A 22,758-nucleotide genomic window follows, 5' to 3' on the forward strand; every position below is an offset into this window, starting at 1 on the left:
GACCAAAAGATTTCATTTCTTCGGCTTTTTTTTTTCCTCTTTGTGGCTTTTAATTCATTCAGTGCCTTGAGTTCAAGCAGCAAAACAGACATGTCAGCATGATCGTAGCTGTTATTCCATGCGTTTTTAAGTGGCTGCTTTTAATATTTTACAGTAGATGGTTTACAATCTCACTTTTTGTTTTTACTTTGTCTTCTCGTGCATTTACTGAGGTGTTCCTGTAGAGATAAAGAGTAAGTGTGCACACCAAACAGCTGCATGCATGAGGTGAAGCTGGTTTAAGATGTTTTGTATAAAAAGCACCACCTTTTTTTAATTGTTTTGTAAGTTTTGATGTCTAATTTATTCTTAGACTTTCTTTTTGAATATTACATTGTAAGAATTTGGCCGTTTGTTTTTAGATGCGTGTGGGGGGGTACTTTTGCTCGTTTCTACTTGAAGAATAGTGTTTCTGTTTCACTGTCCTGACGATCTCAAACAGCACATACTGTATAATCAGCAGGTTTACTGATTCCAAGTTTTTCGTCTTGGCTCACTTAAATGTATAAACCTCCATTTGCATGTCCTGTTACAGTACCCTGTTTGTTTTTTGCTTGATCCCTCACTTCATTTTTGCTGTACAATTAGTACTTAATGTGTAAACACAGCAGAGCTCTTTCATTAGCCTGTGCAAAAAAACCAAACATCTGTCATCGTCAAATCGGGACAGAAAAACATTTCTCTCTGATGCTGGAGATTCTTTCATCTGCTGTCTGTAGAGCCACTTTACTGTCTGTGAGCATGAAACGGATCCATGTGTGACGCATGAATCGTACGGGCTTCAGGAATCAGTGTTTGGATAGTTTCAAAACTGGACTTCATGCGGTCCTGAACATATGACATCTTCAACAGAGTGAAAGGAAAATGTACTTTTTTTTTTTTCTTTTTTTTAAAATTTAATGTAAATGAATGTCAGCATTGTCAACAAAAATAAACATTTGGTTTAAGGTACAAAGTCTTTGTTTGTTTTTTTTGCCCTGATCACAATGAGCCCACTGTGCACTGCTTTCTATACCAGCGGTCCCTAGCCCCCGGTCCACGAGCGAGAGTTGAGGCTCAGGAGTGAAATTGATGGTTTTCAGGGTTTTTATCGTTAACTCTGTTTCCCTGGGTCTTTTCCCTTGTGTTATGAATACATTTTCTATATATTTTCATGCACTCTATATTTGTTTTGTAGTTGTCTTATTTTGAAAGACATGTTTTTGTGCGTTACCATAGCGACCAGAGAGGATGGTCGCCGAAGGCTGTCCAAATTCGTTGACTCTCCGAATGCAGCCGACAAATGCGTCCTCTTCACGGATGTGTCCTTCGTGGCCCACCATATCCCAGAATTCATGGTGGGCCAAACTGCAGTTCGCAGCCGCTACTAAGTTTTAAAATTACTCTTATTAATCTTTCTGGGTCACAAAATAAACTTTTAACATATTTTCAGGTGAGAACTTCAAATATCTGCTCGGTTTATCAAGATATCGCATATTTGCAAAAGTGCTTCGACGTTTTCGGAGACGTCTGTTACCCACCAGCTCGATAGCTAGCCGAGAGCTCGAGGATCACTAGAGCCGCCGAGAATGGCACAACTCCCGGCACATTAGTTTCAGATCACCTCGGGCTTTCGCTACTCAGGTTAAACGTAATAAATAAGTCACTTAGACAACCTAAAAATGTTATTGTTTGGCTTTTTTCAGTGTTTTATTTGTTCGCGAGTAAATCGGTTTGGCTGAGATTAAAGTTATTAGATTAGATAAAATAAAACTTTATTCAGCTGTGTGAACACCAAGGAGGAACCCACCCGGGCGATTAATAAACGTCAAACAGAAAACTGATTAAACAGAAGTGCGAAATGGTCGAGAATTTACGCCAGTGTCCTGTTATATTTTAGATAGCAAGGAGCAGACAGCCGAGTTTATTAAACTCCACCGACACAGCAGTGACGCTAATCAGAAGGCTAGACCGTCCAATTTCACAGCAGTTTACTTCCGGCCTACCCGACCTCCTGAGGACCCGGCCTACGTAGACCGCGAAGGCCGGGTCCTCAGGAGGATGCAGCCCATGAATTTGGACACGACTGATGTTACTCTGTTGCGGCGCATTTCAGGAGGATGCTGCTAATAAAGTTACACAATTACACAGTGACTTCGCTTTCATTATTGTGTTTACAAAATACCAGTTTTTGTCTTGGTCGTATCATTTTATTTTGTTGTATTTATCTGCAACACCTTAAAGGCCGGTCCGAGAAAATACTGTCAGACATTAAACCGGTCCGTGGCGCAAAAAAGGTTGGGGACTGCTGCTCTATACAATAACAAAGGCACTTTTTCAAGGGCCTGCAGTGCAGCATCTTCCTCCCTGAGCTTCCTCAATACAGCCTCCTCTGCATGACATGAGATGTATACGGAGTCAAAAACTGGCCGTCATTTGGTTAAAGTAATAAATGCAGATGGTGCTGAGTTGTGACTTTTATAAGCATTGTCTATAGATATTTATGAGACCTATAATTTACTTACTGGCTGACAAATGTGGAAACAAATACACATTAAGCGCTGTACATAAATAGAATAACCCAGTTTTAAGCTAAGCAGCAGAAACAATCAATGAACATTAATGACAAAAACAACAGGATATATTACAAATACAAATGTATTACTGTAGTTCTAAAACCTTTTCCAAACTGTACAATGCACAAAAAGGGCGAACCTGCATTTCTGTCTGTGCAAAACGGCCTCTTCTGTTCTTATCGTGTTCCTGTGTTTTGTTAGTTGAACAGGCCATTAGCAGCATCTGCACTGGCATGCGAGGGTGCTGCAGCTGGCTCATCCCATAGTAAGTGAATCAAATCCAAAAGCGCTGCCACCTGACCACATGAGCATCAGCTGTGTTTGGGTTTGTTTGTTTTTTGCGATATAACTGGTGCTGAAATTTTGTGCATTTATTTATTTATTTATTTATTTATTTATTCATTCTTTATTTTTCCAAGTGTCTTTGACCCCTCATAACTTCAGTTTGGGTTTCCACACTATTTTATAGATGTATGTAGATCAATTTCCGAACCGTATTATTACACATTCACAGGTGTAAAAATACAGATGTAGCAAAAAATAATTTTGGCATAAAAGGAAAAAGAGCTAGAAGCTGAGCCTGGAATCAAAATTTGGATAAAAATGAATCCTTAAATATGCTAAATCTTGTTTTAGCAGAGTACCAGACCTTCAAAGTTGGCCTAAAATGCCCTTTTTGACCGTTTTTCTTTTGACGGAGGATAACAAAATCCCCCAACTGGTTATAGAAAAAAATCTGCACTGAACAAATCTAAGGTTTTGGCTTTCAGCTATGACACTTGAGTGGGTAAAGCATTACATCAATTACATAGTACAAAGTTTCCACCCGCCGTTTCCAACCACCCAAAATGATGGCAGGAAATAATGCGTGAATATTTGAGGACTTTTAATTCCTCATTTTTCTATGCTTGATTCCCTGCTCTATATGCAATAACAGGCAAATAGTTACAGCATGCTCTACAGGAAGGTACTGAGTGTGTTATCCACAGTGGCTAGATGCAGGTACTCGGGAAGGCTGCTCTCAGACTCGACCTCTGACCCCTGGTCGCTGGTGTCCTCCTTGCTCTGACTTGGTAGCAGCTTCTTCCTTCGCACGGAACCTCGCGAGCGACGCTCCAAACACGTCAAGGTCATGTGGGCGAGGTCCTGCTGGAGCCGCTGGACGTTTTCACTGGAAGAGAAAGCACCGTGTTGAAAGAGTGAATCTCAGATGCGGAGCTGCATGTGAAAGGATTTTATCTCCTTTTTGCTCACGTTGTGGGTGGAGTAGGAAGATCGTAGTCTTCACCAGTTTCACCTGTCAACCAGTAAGTTGTTTCTGTGCCTTTACCCTAAAAAAACCCCACATATTCATCACAGTCACTGGCATCAGTGTCGCAGTGAAGGTTTTTGTCACTGTATCTCAATTTAATTTGGCTGACATGCTGCTACATTGAATGTAGAGACCAACCTTTACCTTCAGGTATGTTTCCCCTCTCATCTCATACTCAAACTTGCAGTTTGTTCTCTCCAGGATATCTATGGTAGGCTGACTGACATGGATCCGCAGGGCTGTGAGATAAAAAGAAAGACAACAGAGCTTGGCTGTGGTCACTTTATTTAATTAGGCTGACTGCTGGCTTCTATAATTGCGCTAGACTAATGTACGGGAAGTCATTCATGTAAAATAACGAGAACAAAGGAAGCGGCTGGAGAAAATGTCAGTGTAAATCAGTTTGTTCATTACATGTGTCCACTCACGGTGTCCTGTAGATTCCATACGAGATGCTGTGTTGACCGTGTCTCCGAATAAACAATATCTGGGCATCTTTATTCCCACGATGCCCGCCGCACAGGGACCTGAACCCACAAACAACCAGGAGACAGAAGAATTAGTGTAAAGATCAGCAGGAGGTGAATTGATTTGCCAAAATGACTAGTTTAAAAAATGAAAAACAAAGAAGAAGAGACCTGAGTGTACACCGATTCGTATCCACACAGGAATACCGGGAAGATGCCGGAGCTGGAAGGTGCCCATGAATGCCAAGATGTCCAGCGCCATGCGGCAAATATCCACTGCATGCCTGTTCCCGTTTCTCTTTGGAAGACCAGAAGCAACCATGTAGGCATCCCCTATTGTCTCCACCTGAGGATAGTAAAGGAAACCATGATGTTCGTGCTCATTGCCGGGTGCCTGAATGTCTTCGGTTTCATCCCTGCCAATACCTTGTACACATCGTGGTGGTCGACGATGCTGTCAAACCCCTTGTAGATGTCGTTTAGCATGTCCACAACTTCCATCGGCGTGCTGTACTGGCACAGAGTGGTGAAGCCAACTATGTCACTGAAATATATTGTAACTTCATCGTACAGCTCTGGCTCCACAGCCCCGGTCTCCTTCAGGCTTTTAACCACCGGGCTTTTAACCACAGAGAGAAACATAATAAAGAAAAGACATTTTTTCCATTGAGATTTCATTCTGATTTTGAGTTGGTTAAACCAAAGGCCCCCCCAAGTTTCCCCAACAGTTCATTCATCCATTTCATCCATGTATCGTTTATTTTTAAATAACTATCCTTTTTAAACAGTTCAATAATGCTACTTGTTACAACCATTTAACTGTTAATTTACACTAACGTTTTGATCATTAATTAACACTAATTATTTCAATTATTTACTCATAATTAAGGTAACATTTCTAACCATTTAAAGAGACAAATGTATGCTAATTTAGTAACTATTTAACCATTAATTTGTGTTAGCTTTTTAAAAACTATATAGCTTTTAATTAATAGGGTTACTATTAGACTAGGCCTTTTATTAGTCAGTTTGTATTAACTATTCATTTAACAATTTTATTCAACAATGTATGGTAACTTTTTAACCATTTATAGCCATTCATTAATGCTAATTTTTTAACATAAGATCAGATAAGATAACCTCCATTAGTCCCACTGTTTGTTTGTTTTTTACAGCAGAAAGTGGACAGTGCAAAGTTACAGAAGCAAAAATTAAGAAAAAACACTGGAATAGGATAAGATAATAAGAATAAGATACTGTACACAATAGAATAGAATAAAATACTATATACAACAGAATAAAATGCAATGTTGACAGCTTCAGGTACCTTGGTGTTTATCTGAACAATAAACTGGACTGGACTCATAATTCAGACGCCCTCTACAGGAAAGGGCAGAGCAGGCTGTACCTGCTGCGGAGTCTCAGGTCTTCTGGAGTACTCCAGAAGACCTTCTATGACTCTGTGGTGGCTTCAGCCATCTTTTACAGTGTGGTCTGCTGGGGTGGCAGCATCTCTGCCGGGGACAGGAAGAGACTGAACAGGCTGATCCGCAGGGCCAGCTCTGTGTTAGGATGGACCCAGTGGAGGTGGTGAGTGACAGGACAATGGTGGCTAAGCTGTCATCTCCCACCCCATGCAGGAGACTCTGAAAACATTATTTAACCACTAATTTACCTATTTAAAATATTTAATCCAGTAGTTTATGCTAACTTTTAAAACGCTTTAACCGTCAGTTTACAAAACTTATTTTAACAATTCAGTCAAACAATTTAAAGTAACCTTTCTAATCATTTATTGTCATTAATTTATGCTAGCTTTTTAAACTATATACTGTAACTACTAACTTATCTATTTCAACTATTTAATCCAATAGTTTATGCTGTTTAAACTCAAATTTATATTCACTTTTAAAAATTATATAGCTATAAATGTATACTACCCATTAAAAATATTCAATCCAACAATTTATGCTTAGCTGAACTTTTACAGCCACTTAGCATTTTTAGCATATTTCTTCTTCAAATTTTGACTTGTTTTTGGAGGCATAGTACATACACGGCCAATCACATTTACACCTAATTTAGAATCACCAATAAACTTAACATGGATGTCTTTGAACTCTGAGAAGAAACCAAGCCAACGTAGAGAAAACCAACGTAGGCAAGGGGTGACCTTCTTGCTTTAAGGTGACAGTGCTAACCACTGAAACTCAGTGCTGGTCACTGTTAATGTAGAAATAAAACGAATTCTCTAACAGTGCATGAATGATTTAGCATCTATGTCCTGATTGTTCTATGTGTCTAATGATGTGCATTTGTTCTTTAAGTGTAAACAAACCCAGGCAGCAGCATAAAGTTAAGATTGTCAGCTCGATCCCTCTCAGCTTTGTAGAGAGCCGTTCTCTCTTCCACCAGGTACTCCAGGTTTCTGGAATACATCTGCAGCCGTCTGATCATGTTATCCAAGTAGCTCTCATTTTCCTGATTATGGATTTTACTGGAGTGATGAAGAGGAGAAGAAAAGGGATATGAGGAGGGAGATATATTTAGAAATCTGTAATCCGTTTCCCAGAAACTATAAAGGCTACACCAGGACATGCACACTGATAGCTGAAAACAGCAATAACATAAAGAGAGCATTATTACCTGATGATTTTCCCCAGATAAATTTCCACTTTCTTAAAGTCAGGTCTTTTTTCTGGGTCCTCGTCCCAGCAGCTTTTTATCAACGTGTACACCTTACAGGAGGAAAGAACAATTTGAATACAATACAGACAAAACAGATGCTGAAAATAAAATAAAGCTGGCACATGAATGGAAAAAAAAAACCTCTAATTCTTTCTCTGAAGCCGTCTCAAAGTTAAGATCAGGTCTGAAGTAGGATGACTTGAGCCTGGACAGTTTTTCTGTTGAGAAACACACAGAGACGCAGATGGCATTGTAGTGTAGCTCCGGATCAAACAGGTCTTCTTTCTTTCACTCTGAACTTGGTGGTGCAGAGATGATCATTTGCAAACAGAATGACTGTAACTGTCACGTGTTGTATTTGAGTGTTGGAAACCTGATCGGTCGGAGCAGGATTCAGTGTAGAAGGTGTTCTTCCTGAGAACAATCTCTTGCGCAATGATGGCAAAACTGTAGACGTCTCCTTTCTGAGACGTGCCATCGTTCCTCAGATGCTCCGGAGCTGTCCACAAGTCTGACAGGATGATGTGGAGACAGACAAACGTTAGCAGGTAAAGAAGAGAACAAAAAGATATTTCAGGAGGATTTTTGTTTGCGGCGTCACCTTGGAAGGGGCTAAGAAAAGCATTGCAGCCAAAGTCTGTGATCTTCACCACCATGCGGTTGTCCACCACACAGTTGGTGGATTTGAGGCGACCGTGAACCTGAATGTCACTGGCATGGAGGTAAGACATGCCCTGCACAGAGGATTCAGAGCAACATTACACCTTCCACTGGTGGAAGTAATGAGATTTATGGAAAATCAAAGAGGCGGTGAGTAATCTGGTGTTTAATGACCTCTGCTGGCAGGCAGAGGCAAGTGCAACAGCAGCTCCCATAACACAGGTCTGCAAAAACAATTTATTTTTTCAGTCGCATGGGATATTTTTGGTAAATGTTATGTTTTTTAGGGTGCTGAATCCAAAAATGACCTCCATTTCCCTCCATTACATACAGTTTGGTTTTGCAAAACATGAAGAGTTTACATTAAACTAAAAACATGAATTAAGAAAACCTGACAAAATTGAATTTTTAAAATATTTTTCCTCGTTTCAGTGAGTAAAAATCTATGAGAAGCAGTCAAAAGATCCTATGCACCTTTTGGTTGCAGACCTGTGTAATCCTGCTCTTCATTTAAACCAAACCTTTTTAATAATTTTGAGCCAGAAAAAAATACTTATATAAAAGCTTACTGTGCCTTCACAGGGTCTGACTTATCAAACAACAAGCTTAGAACAAAAAACCCCACCAACACTTAAATGTTACATTTTAAATGTTTAATCATTTAATTATTAACTAGTGGGATAATATTGAGTCTTTCTGGTAAGTTGCCAAGTTGTTTATCGCACTGTGACGTCAATCAAACTGATCAAACTTTAGAGGCACAGTCTTTTAATGGCTTTGTTTTGATCACAGTTGTTACAGATAAGGAGGCCTCTTCACTATATGTACTTCTTATTGAAACTATAAATCCATTTTCTTTATGCTTGTCCATCCTTCAGCTCACAGTGACAACATGACTAAAGATAGTTTAAAAATGGGTTCTTTGCAAAGTTGTTTGTTATGTGTAGATACAACACTGGTTCATCCCTTTTTTTATGCTTGCATAGTCTACTGGACAAAAAATGAGTGAAAAAGCAGCCAATGTCTAAATAAAAACTTTAAAAGATTTTCAGAAAGCCTGCAAAACTATTGCTTAAGAGTCGTTTGAACAAAGCAACAAAATCTGGCTCCTTGGAAGCAAACTATGAAGACATGAGGGGACTTTTGCACAGCGCTGTGTAATCCTGGCAGTCACATTACACTCAGTTTGTCCGTTTGGCTTTTGATAGAACTTCTAAAGTTTTAGTAAACGATTATTACTCACGTGAAATAAGTGTCAGGATTGAGCGAACCTTCCTTTCTTTTTGATGATGATGTTCTGGGTTCAGTTTATTATACGGTAACAGGTGAAGTGATCCCATTGCAGTTTACATCAGGTACAAAAGTTTATTACCAGTTATTCAGGGATCTTTTATGTCACGCTGCATGAATGGTGAGTAATATTGACTAACGCTAAGTTTCATAACCCTTTTTCAGTTATGTATTAAGACAGATTGCTACTAACTATGTCAAGCTCTCAGTACAAAAACCGATCCTGTCATTCATTACATTGTCCTCTGTAATGATTTATGGTGTTTAGTGAATGCTGCTGCTTTATGGCAGATACACGTGACCGTTTTTCCGCTCAGGGCGGCGAGTAACGAGTCAATCTCCACTTGTGTGGTCTCTTATCATGCCACACACCGCATGTGATGCTTGCAAATGCTTAACTTTGATAATTGTTCTGCTCACGGGCAAAGTCGAGCACTTCTCTCTCACCTTGGCGATGTCGTACATGACAGAGATCTTGAACTCCCAGTCCATGAAGGTCTCCTCTGGGTATGAAATCTTGTCATTCAGCACATACTTGAAAAAGAAAAAGACACCCCAGTTCTGCATTAATACGCTTTTATTCTTCACACTTCTTGACGGCTGTGTTTAAACTGAGACCTGAAGATGGATTTAAATTGAAAGTTTTGCTACACGTACCCTGAGCGAGCCTCGCTCGCCATACTCAAACACGCCAAAGACACCGTGATCTAACTTGACTGTGCCGTAAAACTTTGTGAGGTTGTAGTAGTCGATGTGCAATAGCTGCAGGGGGGGCAAACATGTGGAGTGCTAGTGAGTTTGGATAAACATTAACAAAGAGGGCTGGCAGTAAAAGGATTTCAGTGTGATAAGACGTCTTACCGCATTGAGCTCCCTTTTCTGGGTTTTATCAAAGTTCCCATCCAAGTTCTTCAGCTCCTTCAAGATCACAATCTGAAAGAAATATTGCAGAAGCACCAACCAGATTACATCTGCTAACTCACTTTCATCAGTGCAAAAGCACTAGATGCTGACTGATTTGGAAAACACTGCAGGATGCTGTCCATCTACCTTCTTATCGTAGAGCGCACAGCGGATCTTGAACTTCTTTTTCTTCTTACTTTCAATCTAACGGGGGTTAGAGGAAGGTCGCTGTCACAGCATTCTTAAAGCTGACTTGACTGAGGTGTTTACTGAGGTGTTTTCACTTACATTAAGGGAGATGACGTTGATGTCATCATTTTCCATCAGCGTGATGAGATCAGAGTTTACGTGGGACCAGCGCTTCCTGAGCAGTCGATCTCTTCTGTTCTGTCTATGCGGGAAAGAAAAAACTGCATCAGGAGATTATTGGTAAAGGTTGGTTGCACGAAAAGCATCTGACTCCTATGTTTATAAAAGGCAGCTTTCAATTTAAATTTCATGTCATGAGTCCATGTTTTAGAGAGTGTAATAGAGCTATAACCTGTATAGTACATACAGACTTTCAGATTATTTTTCATGTAACCTGAAAGTCCGTATATACACAGCTCTAAAAGATAATTGTAGCACCTTTTAATCAGAGTGTAGCATCAAGCCAGTTACACGTCTGGGACACTAATCTGGTCAGTTTAGAGGAGGTTAGTTCAGTTTCTTCCCCCTTTCTTCCCTCTTCATCTTTTCTGATGGTTTTTTCACTACTTTTGCATTTTTCTGGGGTCAGTGTCACTCCTGGTGGCATGAGGTGATACCTTGACCCTACAGAGGCTCCACAGGTAGTCCAACTCCTCCATGTTGGCACATTAATACGTGCCATTTACAAAAGGTTTGCTGTGTCTCCCGAGACAGTCTCAAGAGCACAGAGGAGATTTCAGGACACAGACAGTTACTCTGGACAGGCCTGGAGAAGATCTTTAACCCACTTTTTTGTGCAAGATGAGAACTGTCAAAGCTCCAGCAGGACACTAGTGTTAATGTCTCTGACCAGACAATCAGAACAGACTTCATGAAGCTGGTTTGAGGGCCCAGCGTGTTCCAGTGGGCCCTGTGCTCACTGCCCAGCACTGTGGAGCCTAATTCACATTTCCACAGAATACCAAAACAGGCAGGTCCACCACTGGAGCCCTGTGCATTGCACAGATGAGAGCAGGTTCATTTGAGCACATGTGACAGAAGTGAAAGGGTTTGGAGAACCCGTGGAGAATGCAATGCTGTCTGTAACATCCTTCAGCATGACTGGTTTGGTGGTGGGTCAGTGATGCACTGGGGAGGCATATACATAGAGGGACGCAGAGATGTCTACAGACCCTGACTGGCATCGGGTATCAGGATGAAATCTTCCTCTGAATACACAGCAATGCCCATCCTTATATGCTGAGAGTATGCAGGAAGTTTCTGGACGATGATACCGATGTCTGGCCTCCACACTTGCCTGACACCTTTGGTTTCAGTTTCAGCCCATCTGAAGCTGTCAGGTTGCACCTCAGACTGTCCAGGAGCTCAGTGACACCCAGGTCCAGATCTGGGAGTAGATCCCCCAGGACACCATCCATTATCTCATCAGGAGCATGTTGTAAAGTGGCCTAGCCTGCTGCTTCTTTTCTTCAATTTGATTTTTGGGGGTGTCTTTGAATTCAGCCCTTTGTAGGTTGATCATTACATTTCCATTACATTTTGGGGCACTTTATCACTCCTAACACATTACCAAGTCCCCATCAATGTGAATATCCACTGTGTTTTTTTTCTCATTAAAAGCTGTCGTGTTTTCAAAGTTTTCCTGCAATTTTTGGAGCAGTGTATCTACCGTACTACTATATATGCCATTATATGATGGGGCCAAAATCATTTATGTAAATTCATGACCTTTTGCAGAGAATCCAAACATTTAATTAAAATCTGCCACACACTTAATAACTCCGTTATTCTCATGTTCCATGTGCTACGGCATACCTGTAGAAAATAAAGGCGATCGTGGCCACTACGACCACAGTAACAGCCAACACAATCACAATGATGTTGTGAATCGCAGGGCCTGCAGTAATAAAGACAAAAAAGAGGCACCATTTCAGTTCCAAGCCGATGCTTCTGACACACAGAGGACAAAAGATAAACATGGGCCGAGCGTTCAAGTGCCATAATATTTAAGCTTATCTCAGATAGGGCTGTGAGGAGGTCATCTACAGGAAACAAAAGAAGAACTGAGCCATAAAACCACTTCATATAAAACATGCAAAAGTTGATGTACGTGGAGCAGTTTGTGGTTGCTATAACTTTTCCTCCTGTTCATACCCACCATTAATGCTTATTAAATGAAAACAGGGACACAAACAGAGAGGTGCTTAAACCACAGCTGAAGCCTTACATATAATTCACCGGAACCTGGATTAGTGCAAGTCTTTGAAAACGACCTGACTGAGTGGATGCAAACTGATCAGGCCTTGTTGTGGAGATCTAAATCATTATGGTGGACATGCCTTCTATCTAGAGGACAAAAAAGGAAGTTCTCTTAACATAAATCTTTAAAATATTAAGGTTAAGACATATTTTGAGGTTGTGCCCACTGAACTCAATGATATAGCTAAACATGTGTATGTGTGTGTGTGTGTGTCTTTCGATGTACCGCTGTCTGGCATGTTATTGGGAAGTCTTTTCCCCCAGATGAACTTAGGAGCCTCCTCCACCACTGTGGTTTTATTGCGCTCCGTGTCAAATGTGAATAAAATATCGTACTGGGTGTGACACAAGAGGGGAGGAAAAAAACAAAAAGACACATTTTAGCATCAAACCAGAAGCAAGAGATGCAGCACAGTAAGGTTTTATTTTGAATCTTTTCTTCGTGTATTCACTGCTAAATGCCAAAAAAGAAAACGGGAGAAAAAGATACCTTGTTGTCAGTAGTGGTGTAGATGATTGAGAAAGCCACGTCTCTGTCCCCGTACTCGTCCAGCGTATAATTCCCAGCAATCCCTGAGCAGAATCACACAAACGTTTTTAAACTTCTGTTCGCTTCATTTCACCGTGTGTGTCAGCTGTAAACCTTTAATGCGTCTCTCAGTCAAACTTGCACTCACAACCGGCTGCTTACAGCTGCGGGCTGTTATACCAACACTCTTTGTGTCAATGAAAACACAAAGAAGTGATAGCAGTTGACAGCCTCCATCTGTTCGACCTCACAGTAGCCATGTCTGCTCTGAGATCAGCTCATTAGTGTTTTGGTGGATGGTGTTTTCCCACTTTTCACGAGCTAATTTTAGCATTTATTACTGTTTTGCTCAGTATGCTTAACTGCAACTATCTGCAGCTGCCAAAAAAGTATTAAATGCTAACTTGTGTAAATTCTTGTGTATTTGCTAATACACATACTTGCAGCTTGTATGCAAGCACTTCCCCCTCCTCGCTGTTATCTTCCACCTGCCTTACCAGTAAATTTGGTGTTTCTGAAGTAATTTACATTCACATATTCCGTCCTGTGAAGCTGAGACTGATTTTGTTTAGAAATTGTTCTCATCACTTGGCCAATAAAGAGCACTGCGTCATGGTACGCGGCCATGTAGTCGTTCATCTGCAGAGGAACAGACAGAGACAGATGGTTGGAACTACTTTCTCAGTACAGCCCTTAGATTTGAGTGAAGGAGCTCTAAGATGCATCCTTCACTACACAGGTGATGAATTATTTTATATATTTTTTACTCAGTGAAGACGTTATTTAATGATATTTCATTGAACATTTATTATTAACTCTTCCGAGGTCCATTTCTGGTTGGCATGGTCCTGTGTTGTTAATCCCTTATTTTCCCTTAAAACCCTACAAGTTGATTATTCAGAGTGAGCGGAACAAAAACAGCCAATCAGAGCTAACCTTTTTTGTATTGCTACAGAAGCACTGCAAAGAGAGAAGTTGTGTATTTCTGGTTTGCTCACCGTGTTGTTGTCTTTAAGGTCTGGGTTGATTCTGTAGCTTCGGGTGTTCGGCATGGTGAGCACCAACACGTTCTTCATTTCTGGCAGCGACGATGTGTTGGTGTAGTATACATCACTGTGTAGAGGAATCAGCAGAGGTCTGATGAAAAATTCTACATGTGCAAAAATTTCCTGAAGTACTGATTGTGAATCACTGCTGTGGGGTTAGAGAAAAAGAAAACAAGTGGAATAAATAGGAACAGAAGTGAAATGATTCAACAGCACTAACCTGTAAAGATCAATGAGGATGAAGGCGATATCACTGCTGTCCGCAGCCTTAGAGCCGTTTTTAATTTCCACTAGGTCCATTGGTGATCCACACATGATGAACACTGCAGCGGAGAAGTATTTGTAACAGAACAGTCTTTCAGTTATTTTTTTTCTTCTGTTTTTTTGCCTAGTTGGCCTTGGGACTCAAATACAAACTTGATTTCCATTTAAATTACTTCTTCAACCTTGAAACCAAAGTTAATACCAAAACCTAAAGCCATCAAGCATAGCCTGATACTGTTGATGTTTTTTTAATTCACCCTTCATAATGTGGCGTAAAAATATGCAGCAGGAAGTTCAAAGAAAAGCTATTATGGCCCTCGAGCTAGCTCTCCTTCTGAAACAGAAAATTCCGAGTCTCCCTCGTGATGACAGCGTTAACAAACTCAATAGTTGAATTAAATGTGCTTTGTAGGCCCTGGGCTCTCTTAGGAAAATAGAATCCAAACTGTCTGTGTGTGTTGTCCCAGCAAACTGAAGCCATTGTTATGTCTCGCTGTGAAAACAGAGAGGTTTTCAATCTTGTTTGAGAAAAATACATCAAATTCTTACAGTTGGATGTCCTGTTGCGTAATGTAAGCACGCTGTGCAGTTCTGTGGGACTGCGTAGAGACGTTATTGAAATATTTAAGGCAAGATCGCCCGTCGCTTCAATTGCACTTACATACCTGAAGATGAAAATGAATATAATGCATAATTTAAATTAAAAACATTTTATTACATTTAAAAATGTAACTAGAATATAATTAAAAATATAATTTATTAGATTTTGTAATAGCTCACAACAGATGAGTCTCTCCTTAAAGATGGGTTACTCACCAAACGCATTCCTCTGTGGGGTTCGTTGTTTTATAAGTATACGCTGCCTTCCATGAAGGTTTGAGCTCATTGTTTTCTTTCCAGAACTGGTTGACAAAGTCAACGATCTTGAGTGCAGGTGGCAGGAGTCGCTGCAAGTTGAAGGTGTAGTCGCACGAGCGACCAAAGCTTCCCGCTGAGAGAATGGGTCTACTGAGACTCATGCCGGCTTCCTTACTGGAAGAAGAGAATAAAAAAGAGTGGGAGACAATGGTATCGACTAATTATGATAAACGGGTGAACGATAAGCATAGTGCAACACAGGCAAAACCTGTTTGAAAATCTGAAGTGTCCTTTTCAAGCTTATTGGCAGAATCATGTCCTTGAAAAATTCAGAACTTACTCAACTATTGGGAAAGTAGCTAAGGTGCACGTGGGTCCAAGCACAGCACATCCCAGATTTCCTGATTCCTGCAAAAATAAAAACATATACAGCGAATAATTCACAGATTTTTATGTAAATTTTGCCTGATCTTTAAACTCCTGAGACCCAAACTCTTGTTTTCTTCCAGGTTCTTGGAAATCGACCTGTTTTCCTTGCACTAGAAGTGGTTTGTGGAAAAATGTTCTCACTGTGGGACAGCAGGTTTATTTTACTATATAACATAATAAAGTCATCAGGGTGTAACAAAGTCTAAAATATTTTTATTACAACACCTGCTCAGATAAAATCGCAAATGATGCAACATATCCAAAAGCCTTGTAACTTGAACATTTTACATGCTCCATACTCCAAACTTGAAGCATGCACCAAGGCAAAAAACAACCAAACAAGCAAACATCTGTTTACTACACTACTCAGACAAACTCAATACGCCATAGAACTGTGCAAAATCTCAGGTGTGGTGCATAATAAGACATTACTTGGAATTTATATAGGACCTTATATAGAATCATGTGAAAGACTTCGTGTTAAACTGAGACCCCAGCCCTGCTTGTACAAGTGCCTTCAGCAGGAATACCTTGAAGTTTTCTGTATGATTTTGTCATCATTTTATCTCTAAAATCATTCTTATGCAATTTTGCCCCCATCTTCTTTAGAACGTTGCTCACACAGAATTTCAGGCAGGCTGAACTTTGGGCCTCTGCAGCACTTTGATCCTTTCATTTCACAGCAATTATGTTGTAGATTTGCCGCTGTGCTTTGATTATTGTTGCATGAACCATTTTTAACCTGTTGGATAGATGGCCTCACATCTTAAAAGGAATTCATGGTCAACTCAGTGACTGCAACGATCCCAGATCCTGTGGATGCAAAACAAGCCCCAAACAGAACCCCTCCACCACGGTGTTTGACAGTTAGTATGAGGGCATTGTGCTAATAAGGTGTGTTTGGTTGTAGCTCTTGGGTTTTTTGCAGTTTCTCTGAGCATTGCACGGTCTGGGCTTTGGGTGAATTTGCTGGAACATCTACTCCTGGCATTGTCTTAATCCTGGCATTACCTGAATGCTCCAGACCAGCAAACTGTTAAAACCTCTGCTTTTATAGAGGTGTTCGCACTTACTGATGATAAGTTAATCAAGTGCATTTGAATCAAACATCATCCTCTTTTCTACTTGTGTCTTGTTCATGGCTGTGGAGTGTTTTTCAGAGATTTATCTCATTAAATTCTATAATTTGCAAATATTTCTAAAGTAAAATACATGCTTTTTTCCTAAGCACGAGGTGGAAACACCCAGACCTTCTTCTATTAGCTATCCAACTGCTACTCTGCAACCTGCTGTTCTCAAAGCCAGTTGAGAGAATTTCTTCCATATGTCAAATCTCCTCCTAGTTGGACATTAAAAACCTCACCTAGGAGGCATTCAAGAGGGGTCCATGTCAGATGCTCTCAATGTGCCTGTATGTTTGGGTTTCACCCAGTGGACAAGAGGATTGCTCTCAAGTCGGGGGACGGGTCCTGACCGTCATTTGCGCTTATGCACCGAACGCATAAGCGGGGGGAAGAAGATGGCCCAGCTGCGGACTCCAGCTGGGAGTTTTCATTGTTCACATTCTTATGTTGCATGCTAATAACAATTAAACTTGGAGGGCTGAAGGCTGGGAAATGGCCTGCAAAGGGTATTCATAAGTGCACTCGGTACTGATATTTGATTTTGTAATCCCATCATCACATCTGGACCAGATGTCTTGGCTAGGTAGAGAGTTGAGCTGTCAAGTAACTACCAAGTGGTACAGTAAAGGTACGCTGGGAGCATCGGGCAGAGGCCCCTAGTCCAGGAGATCTTCAGCTCAACCTCTGGAAAAGCTTAGAAAAGATTTTTAGGGTGAGGGGTGACACATATTCTGAACCTCCTTAGCTGAGGCAGTTGCAAGGGGCTGTGGCCTTAAGGTGTCCCGTGCCTGCCATGGGGGCAAACTGGAGCAGGAGTCGACTCAAGCTTGGCTGTCGTGTGGGACTTCGGCAGTAGACAGCAAATACCAGCAGGCCAAGCAAGGCATGTCTTTGACAGTAGTTGAAGGAAAACTGGGGTGTTCAGAAAGGAAGTGAAATAATAGTTTTCGTTGGCTTAGCAGTGATTCTGTTAAGTTTTTACAGAGATTTACTGAGACTGGCATAGTCTTATTTTGATTTGTGGTCTTGCACAAAAAAGGTGTCTATGGCATTAATGAGGAGAGCAGGTCTGCGAACTAAAAGGTGCATAAACCCATAAATGAATGTCCTGTGGAAGCAAGATCTCAGGGTTACACAAGCTCATGTATATGTGCATCCAACATGCTAATATTCTTTCTATTTTTTAATATAAAACTGTAGCTACTTACCGTCAGGTTGTTTAGCTCTGCAACTGCTTCACATGAACTGCTCCGGCAGCCTCGGTACCAGTATAAGGTTGTGTCAAACCCACTGAAATTCGCAGTTAGGTTAAAAGTCACAGCTGGATCTTGGGTGTGTGGAAAGAAAGAAAGTTCCAGATGTTAGTTTTGACTTTCTCTCCATTTTGAACTGCAGTGTGTATGTGGATATTAGATTTGTTTTAAAGAGAAATAAAATGTGTGTGTGTGTGCGTGTGTGTGCGTGCGTGTGTGTGTGTGTGTGTGTGTGTGTGTGTGGAGGAAGTAGGCCCTGAATTCTACCATATATGTAAAATCTATTAATTTGGGGAAGTTTACACTCCACAACAGTAAAAGACACAGAATCATGTAAGCTTAAATAGCTAGCTACAGCTGAAAAATCATAGTTGCTAATAAAAATAAAACACCAACAAATTTCAGCTGGCAAACAAGACAACTACTTTTGATTACCTGTGTCATAAACTGGGACATTCTGTTTAAGTTTTATTGATAATGCTTAGAAATAAACCCTACAGGGCTTTCCTAACAGCCACTTAATAAAAACTTGGCTAGATAAAAAATTCCTGCTAGCCAAAAAAAACCTTTTATGTTTAATTATCTTAAATAATAGGTGTCAATACTTTTTGCATAATGGCATCATTGCAGACTGTGGGTGAGTCAAAAATAACACCAAACTGTATGTTGTCATGTTGACCAAAAGTCAGGCTAAACTAGTATAAGATAGCTCCTAGCTTAGTAGAACAAGCGTTTTATGCTAGTAAGCTAATAAGCATTGCAGGTAGCTTCCTTGTAATTAATAGTGATGTGCGATACCACTGATTTCCTTTCCGATCCAATACCAAGTAAAATTCAGGGTGGTATCGACGATACTGATCCGATACCGATACTTTGTACAAAAACTCTAATCTTTTATTGTATCTCAAATAGGGATGGGTACCGGTGTCCAGTGCCATGATGGCACCGGTTCTGACATAAACGGTAGTAACCAGACCGAAAAGCAGCGCACATTTCGGTGCTTTATTTCGGTGCTTTTTTTTCCTGAGCTGTGATACACTTCTAGCCAATCATTTTACGTTTCCGAGGATAGTAGGCGGGGCCAGGTACGTACGTTCTTTTATGCAGAGCTACAGATTAAAAATGCCCAAGGCAAAGCGGTCAAAAGTCTGGCTGTACTTCACAGCAAAATATGCAAACTCAGCAGCCTGCAACAAGTGCTTTAAGCTGATACTGTGATACTGTCAAAGGAGGTAACACCTCGAATCCGATGAAACACCTGGCGACGCATAGCGTTTTTTTTTTAAAAGCCGAGAAATGCGCCGTATTTGATGGCAGCAGCAGCCGTTCTTCTCTGCGTGAGTAGCTTAATGTTGTTCGTGTGTAATTTACATTGAGTAGGCTAACCACGTTATTACATTAATGCATGTAAGGTGAACTAGCAAACATCATCATAGCTACATGCGGCTGTCTTCTTGTTTGATGGCAGATACTCCCTTCACCCTGGCAAAAAAGGCTAAAATGACCAAAGAAAAAGAGGGAAACAGCTAAACATGAGAGGTTTTTGGACAAAGTTTGTGTTTTTTCCATTGTTTAAGCACTGCTTCCAGCCAAGAGTGATACCATATATGCCCCATAGCTGCAGAAAAGGCTAACATTGTTATCTTTTTACAAAAAACCAGCTGAATATGAGAGGTTTTTGGACCAATTTTGTGTTCTCCATTCTTTAAGCACCGGTTTGGGCACCGTTTGAGCACCGGCACCGTTTCAAAAGTACCGATTTGGCACCGGTATCAGATAAAACCTAAACGATACCCATCCCTAATCTCAAATTATAGCATCATAATGATTACGGGACATCAGATTACTTGTTCTTATCACTTAATAATGCAGAGTTCATCATATAGAAATAAAAAAAAACTGAAGTTGTGCGCTATTTGAGCATGTTGCCTGCCTGCAGCACTAAAGGACTCCGTGGAAGACGTCTGTCTCGCCCTAGCAGCACCTGTCCCTGTCCACTACTCCTCTTCAGTTCGCCTCTACATACGCTCGTTATATTCTGTGATATGATTTACTCTGAGGTGTTTGACAAGGTCAGTGGTGTTGCCACAACACCTCACTTTCTTGCCACATGTATCGCAAACCACGTCTCGGCTGTTTGTGGATGCAAAATACGTCAGCACATGACTCCAATTACGCTCAGCTATTGTTGTGAGTGCACACGCAAAGGGGCTGCGACACAGTTATACAGCTGTATTTCGCACATGACTATGGAAGGCGGAAGAGGAAGTAGTTCCTACCAATGTAGACAATCCGAATGTTATAGTTTCTTTCCACTGTGTTCCTGTTAATGATAAACTACAATTTTACCCAAAATTATTAAAATATCGATATTTTAATGTGAGAATCGATTCTAGAACATAAATGACTGGTATCGGAGGAATCGATATTTCAGGATCGATCCGCACATCACTAGTAATTAATAGGATAACGATCTTTAATCTGCTAGTTTATGAAACTAACTACAGAATATCTGTTAACAGTAGCAGCTTTACTTTTCTTGTATACTTTTTTAGTCTTTAATAGTGAAATCCCTGAATAATTCCTAAAACAGCTTTAAAATTGTTACTTTTGGGAAAAGCAACATGAAAATCTGAAAATAGGAACAGTATGCAAAGCAGTAAATATAAATGAACAATAATAGTCAGTGACATATGTGTTAAATTATCAATATCTATAAACATGAGTGTACCAATATACATACTGTATATAGAGAGTGCTGTTGCGAGAGATCAAAAGGTCTGATTTTGTGCGGATTTGTCATGTGGTTTGTTTGTTTTCTGTTTTAGTTTTTAATTTCATTACCCTGGGCAGCATTAATGGCTGAATCTTTCTCTATGGCCTTCAGTATTTCTCCTTCCACATACTGGAGGCTCCAGGGAGAGTCCTCATCATCCAACAGTATAACGTTGATTGTAATCCCACTCCCACATTGTCCAACACCAGGACACGATGCCACAAGAATTCCAAAGATGAACAAACACAGTAACCAGCTTCCCGAGCCCATTCTCAGCTCCGAGGTGAGTGCTTCTGTTTTTTAGCCGTTAAAGAGAGTCCATGGTATCCACCGATCCTGAATCCAGTTCAGTAAAGTCACCAAAACACTCGGAAAACTCTTAACTTATGATCGCCTTGATTAAAGCTTTGCCTGATCCACCAAGGCTTTGAAGAAAAAATAAATCCTGTGCGAAAGTCTGCTCCTCTTTCAACTTTCCTCTAAGCGCTACTCACCTGTTCTTTCTATGTCACCATGTTAATATATAACCTTTAAAGACACAGACGCAGGCCATATAACCTTGTCAGCGCTGTGTCATGGCCTGCATAAATTAAAGCTTAAAGCAAACACGCAGAGCATGGCTTGGTTGTAAGTTTGTTGATAGTCTTACACTCACAAATTTAATTTAATGGAGAATCGTACCATGAAATTGTTTTGTGCAGAAATACAGTTCAATTGGCAAAAAGGAAAACGGCCCAGAAAAAAAAAGATTAATCCTTGAGATATCTTAATTTAAGCAAAGAATAAGGCGTCAATGGCCACATGGGACACTTTTATCAGTAAAGTTAAAGCTATAAAACTTATAAAAATGTAGTCCAATATTTATTCTTCCTTCATCTTCTAAAGCTCTCCAGTTGAGCCAGATTGGAGTCTTTGCCAGCCCAGTTCTGCCCTTGGCTTTATATTTGACAGACTTGTTTTGAAGGGTTTTTTCTTAATCGAGGTAATATTTCTGTAATCGTCCACTTTAGCAGTCTTCTGTGATCTTTTAACTCTTTTGGCATAGCTGTACTGGCCAGTGCATTCCTTCTTTTGTGTTGATTTGTCCTCTACTACAGTTTTTGCTATTTCGCTGACAGGTTTGTTGAGGTTTTCCAGAATAATGATGCCCCTTTTATCTTATTAACTTGTCATGAAATAATAAGAGAACCGACCTCGCCTGGCTTTGTAACTCCAGGTCAATGAATTGTCCGATGAATTTTTAGCCTCTGAAAATTTAGGACAATCTATATCCCTTCAGTTAATGTCAAATTTTTTAATTTTTTAAAAACCCCTTGAATTACAGCTGGAGGTCTGTACTTCACTCACAGCTTGACTATTTAAAATCCTCCTTTTGGGTAAAATAAAGTGGCAGAAAGCAAATCCTGTTCTCTGGAATATCATGATGCAGATTTGGGTTTACCTGTACATGAAAACTCATATGTTGACTGGCAAAATTCATCATTTAAATTAAGAGAAACCACCAGCATGGAGATAGACAAATAAAGACAAATTGCCAAAAATGTCAGTAAGAAATAAAGAGGATATAATGATGGAAAAATCAAAGTCACAGCTGAGAAAAAAACCTCATTTAGTTCTTACACAACAACAGGCATCCGTGTCTACGTGCCACAGACAGAGCCAAACGCACAGCTTATAGACGTCTGATTCACTCCTGTCTGGAAAGGACGGCAAAGAAAGGGGAAAAAAAGAGAAGATCAAAGGTTGTTCAGGCCATAAAACCAATACCAGATAAGATGGCTTGGCTGTGAAACCACACATACGCTGATGATTCAGTTCACCGGTGACAACTTTAAACTGAGAGTCCCCTTTCTCAGTTAGCACTACCTCTTCACCTTAATTAACATGAATGCACACACAGTCAGTTAACTCTCATGTTTAATGGTCTGAGCAGCTCCACAGTAACACGCACAGTCAAAACGATCAGCATGTGAACAAAAAACCCACCTTTTTACTTCCTTTCAACATAAACACAAAGATTAGTGCCAACCTGACCTTGGCAGTAACGTTTGATAATGGTAATAATATACTAATAAACTAATTATTAGCTATGCAATAACTATGTTATTCTTTTACAC

General features: G+C 40.3%; 1 protein-coding gene across 3 annotated transcripts; it reads right to left on the bottom strand.

Annotated features, from left to right (window-relative positions):
* Positions 1–25: 25 nt before the first annotated feature.
* gucy2cb (guanylate cyclase 2Cb) lies at positions 26–21,113 on the bottom strand. 3 transcript variants are annotated; one of them, XM_086302900.1, is made up of 27 exons: positions 20,710–21,113; positions 17,821–17,939; positions 15,400–15,467; positions 15,018–15,233; positions 14,751–14,866; positions 14,158–14,260; positions 13,890–14,004; positions 13,389–13,530; positions 12,853–12,935; positions 12,589–12,697; positions 11,919–12,000; positions 10,203–10,305; positions 10,062–10,118; positions 9,873–9,944; positions 9,669–9,773; positions 9,459–9,545; positions 7,663–7,795; positions 7,435–7,572; positions 7,203–7,279; positions 7,020–7,111; positions 6,712–6,870; positions 4,800–4,992; positions 4,545–4,719; positions 4,335–4,433; positions 4,051–4,145; positions 3,849–3,925; positions 26–3,765 (listed from the first exon to the last, which is right to left on the bottom strand). In XM_086302900.1, the coding sequence occupies exons 1-27, from the start codon at positions 20,909–20,911 to the stop codon at positions 3,552–3,554; spliced, it is 3,231 nt and encodes a 1,076-aa protein (XP_086159026.1). In that variant the 5' UTR covers positions 20,912–21,113; the 3' UTR covers positions 26–3,551. The 3 variants fall into 3 exon arrangements, with proteins under 3 accessions (XP_086159026.1, XP_086159025.1, XP_086159024.1); XM_086302899.1 differs by having other exon boundaries at positions 4,045–4,145; XM_086302898.1 differs by having other exon boundaries at positions 4,045–4,145; positions 7,435–7,795.
* Between the last annotated feature and the right edge of the window lie 1,645 nt (positions 21,114–22,758).

Source organism: Aulonocara sp. 'chitande type north' Nkhata Bay, linkage group LG8 (assembly GCF_057382095.1).
Source record: "Aulonocara sp. 'chitande type north' Nkhata Bay isolate Kocher_YH1m ecotype deep benthic linkage group LG8, A_spYH_male_GT1.1, whole genome shotgun sequence".
NCBI classification, from domain to species: Eukaryota; Metazoa; Chordata; class Actinopteri; order Cichliformes; family Cichlidae; genus Aulonocara; species Aulonocara sp. 'chitande type north' Nkhata Bay.

Bases quoted from the DNA above. Each gene is read 5' to 3' on its own strand.
- gucy2cb (XM_086302898.1), bottom strand. From the start codon at position 20,911: ATGGGCTCGGGAAGCTGGTTACTGTGTTTGTTCATCTTTGGAATTCTT. The intron at 13,531-13,889 runs GTGAGCAAACCA...GTTCCTCTGCAG, and splicing joins ACCTTAAAGACAACAACACG to ATGAACGACTACATGGCCGC. The intron at 12,698-12,852 runs GTATCTTTTTCT...TGTCACACCCAG, and splicing joins ACACCACTACTGACAACAAG to TACGATATTTTATTCACATT.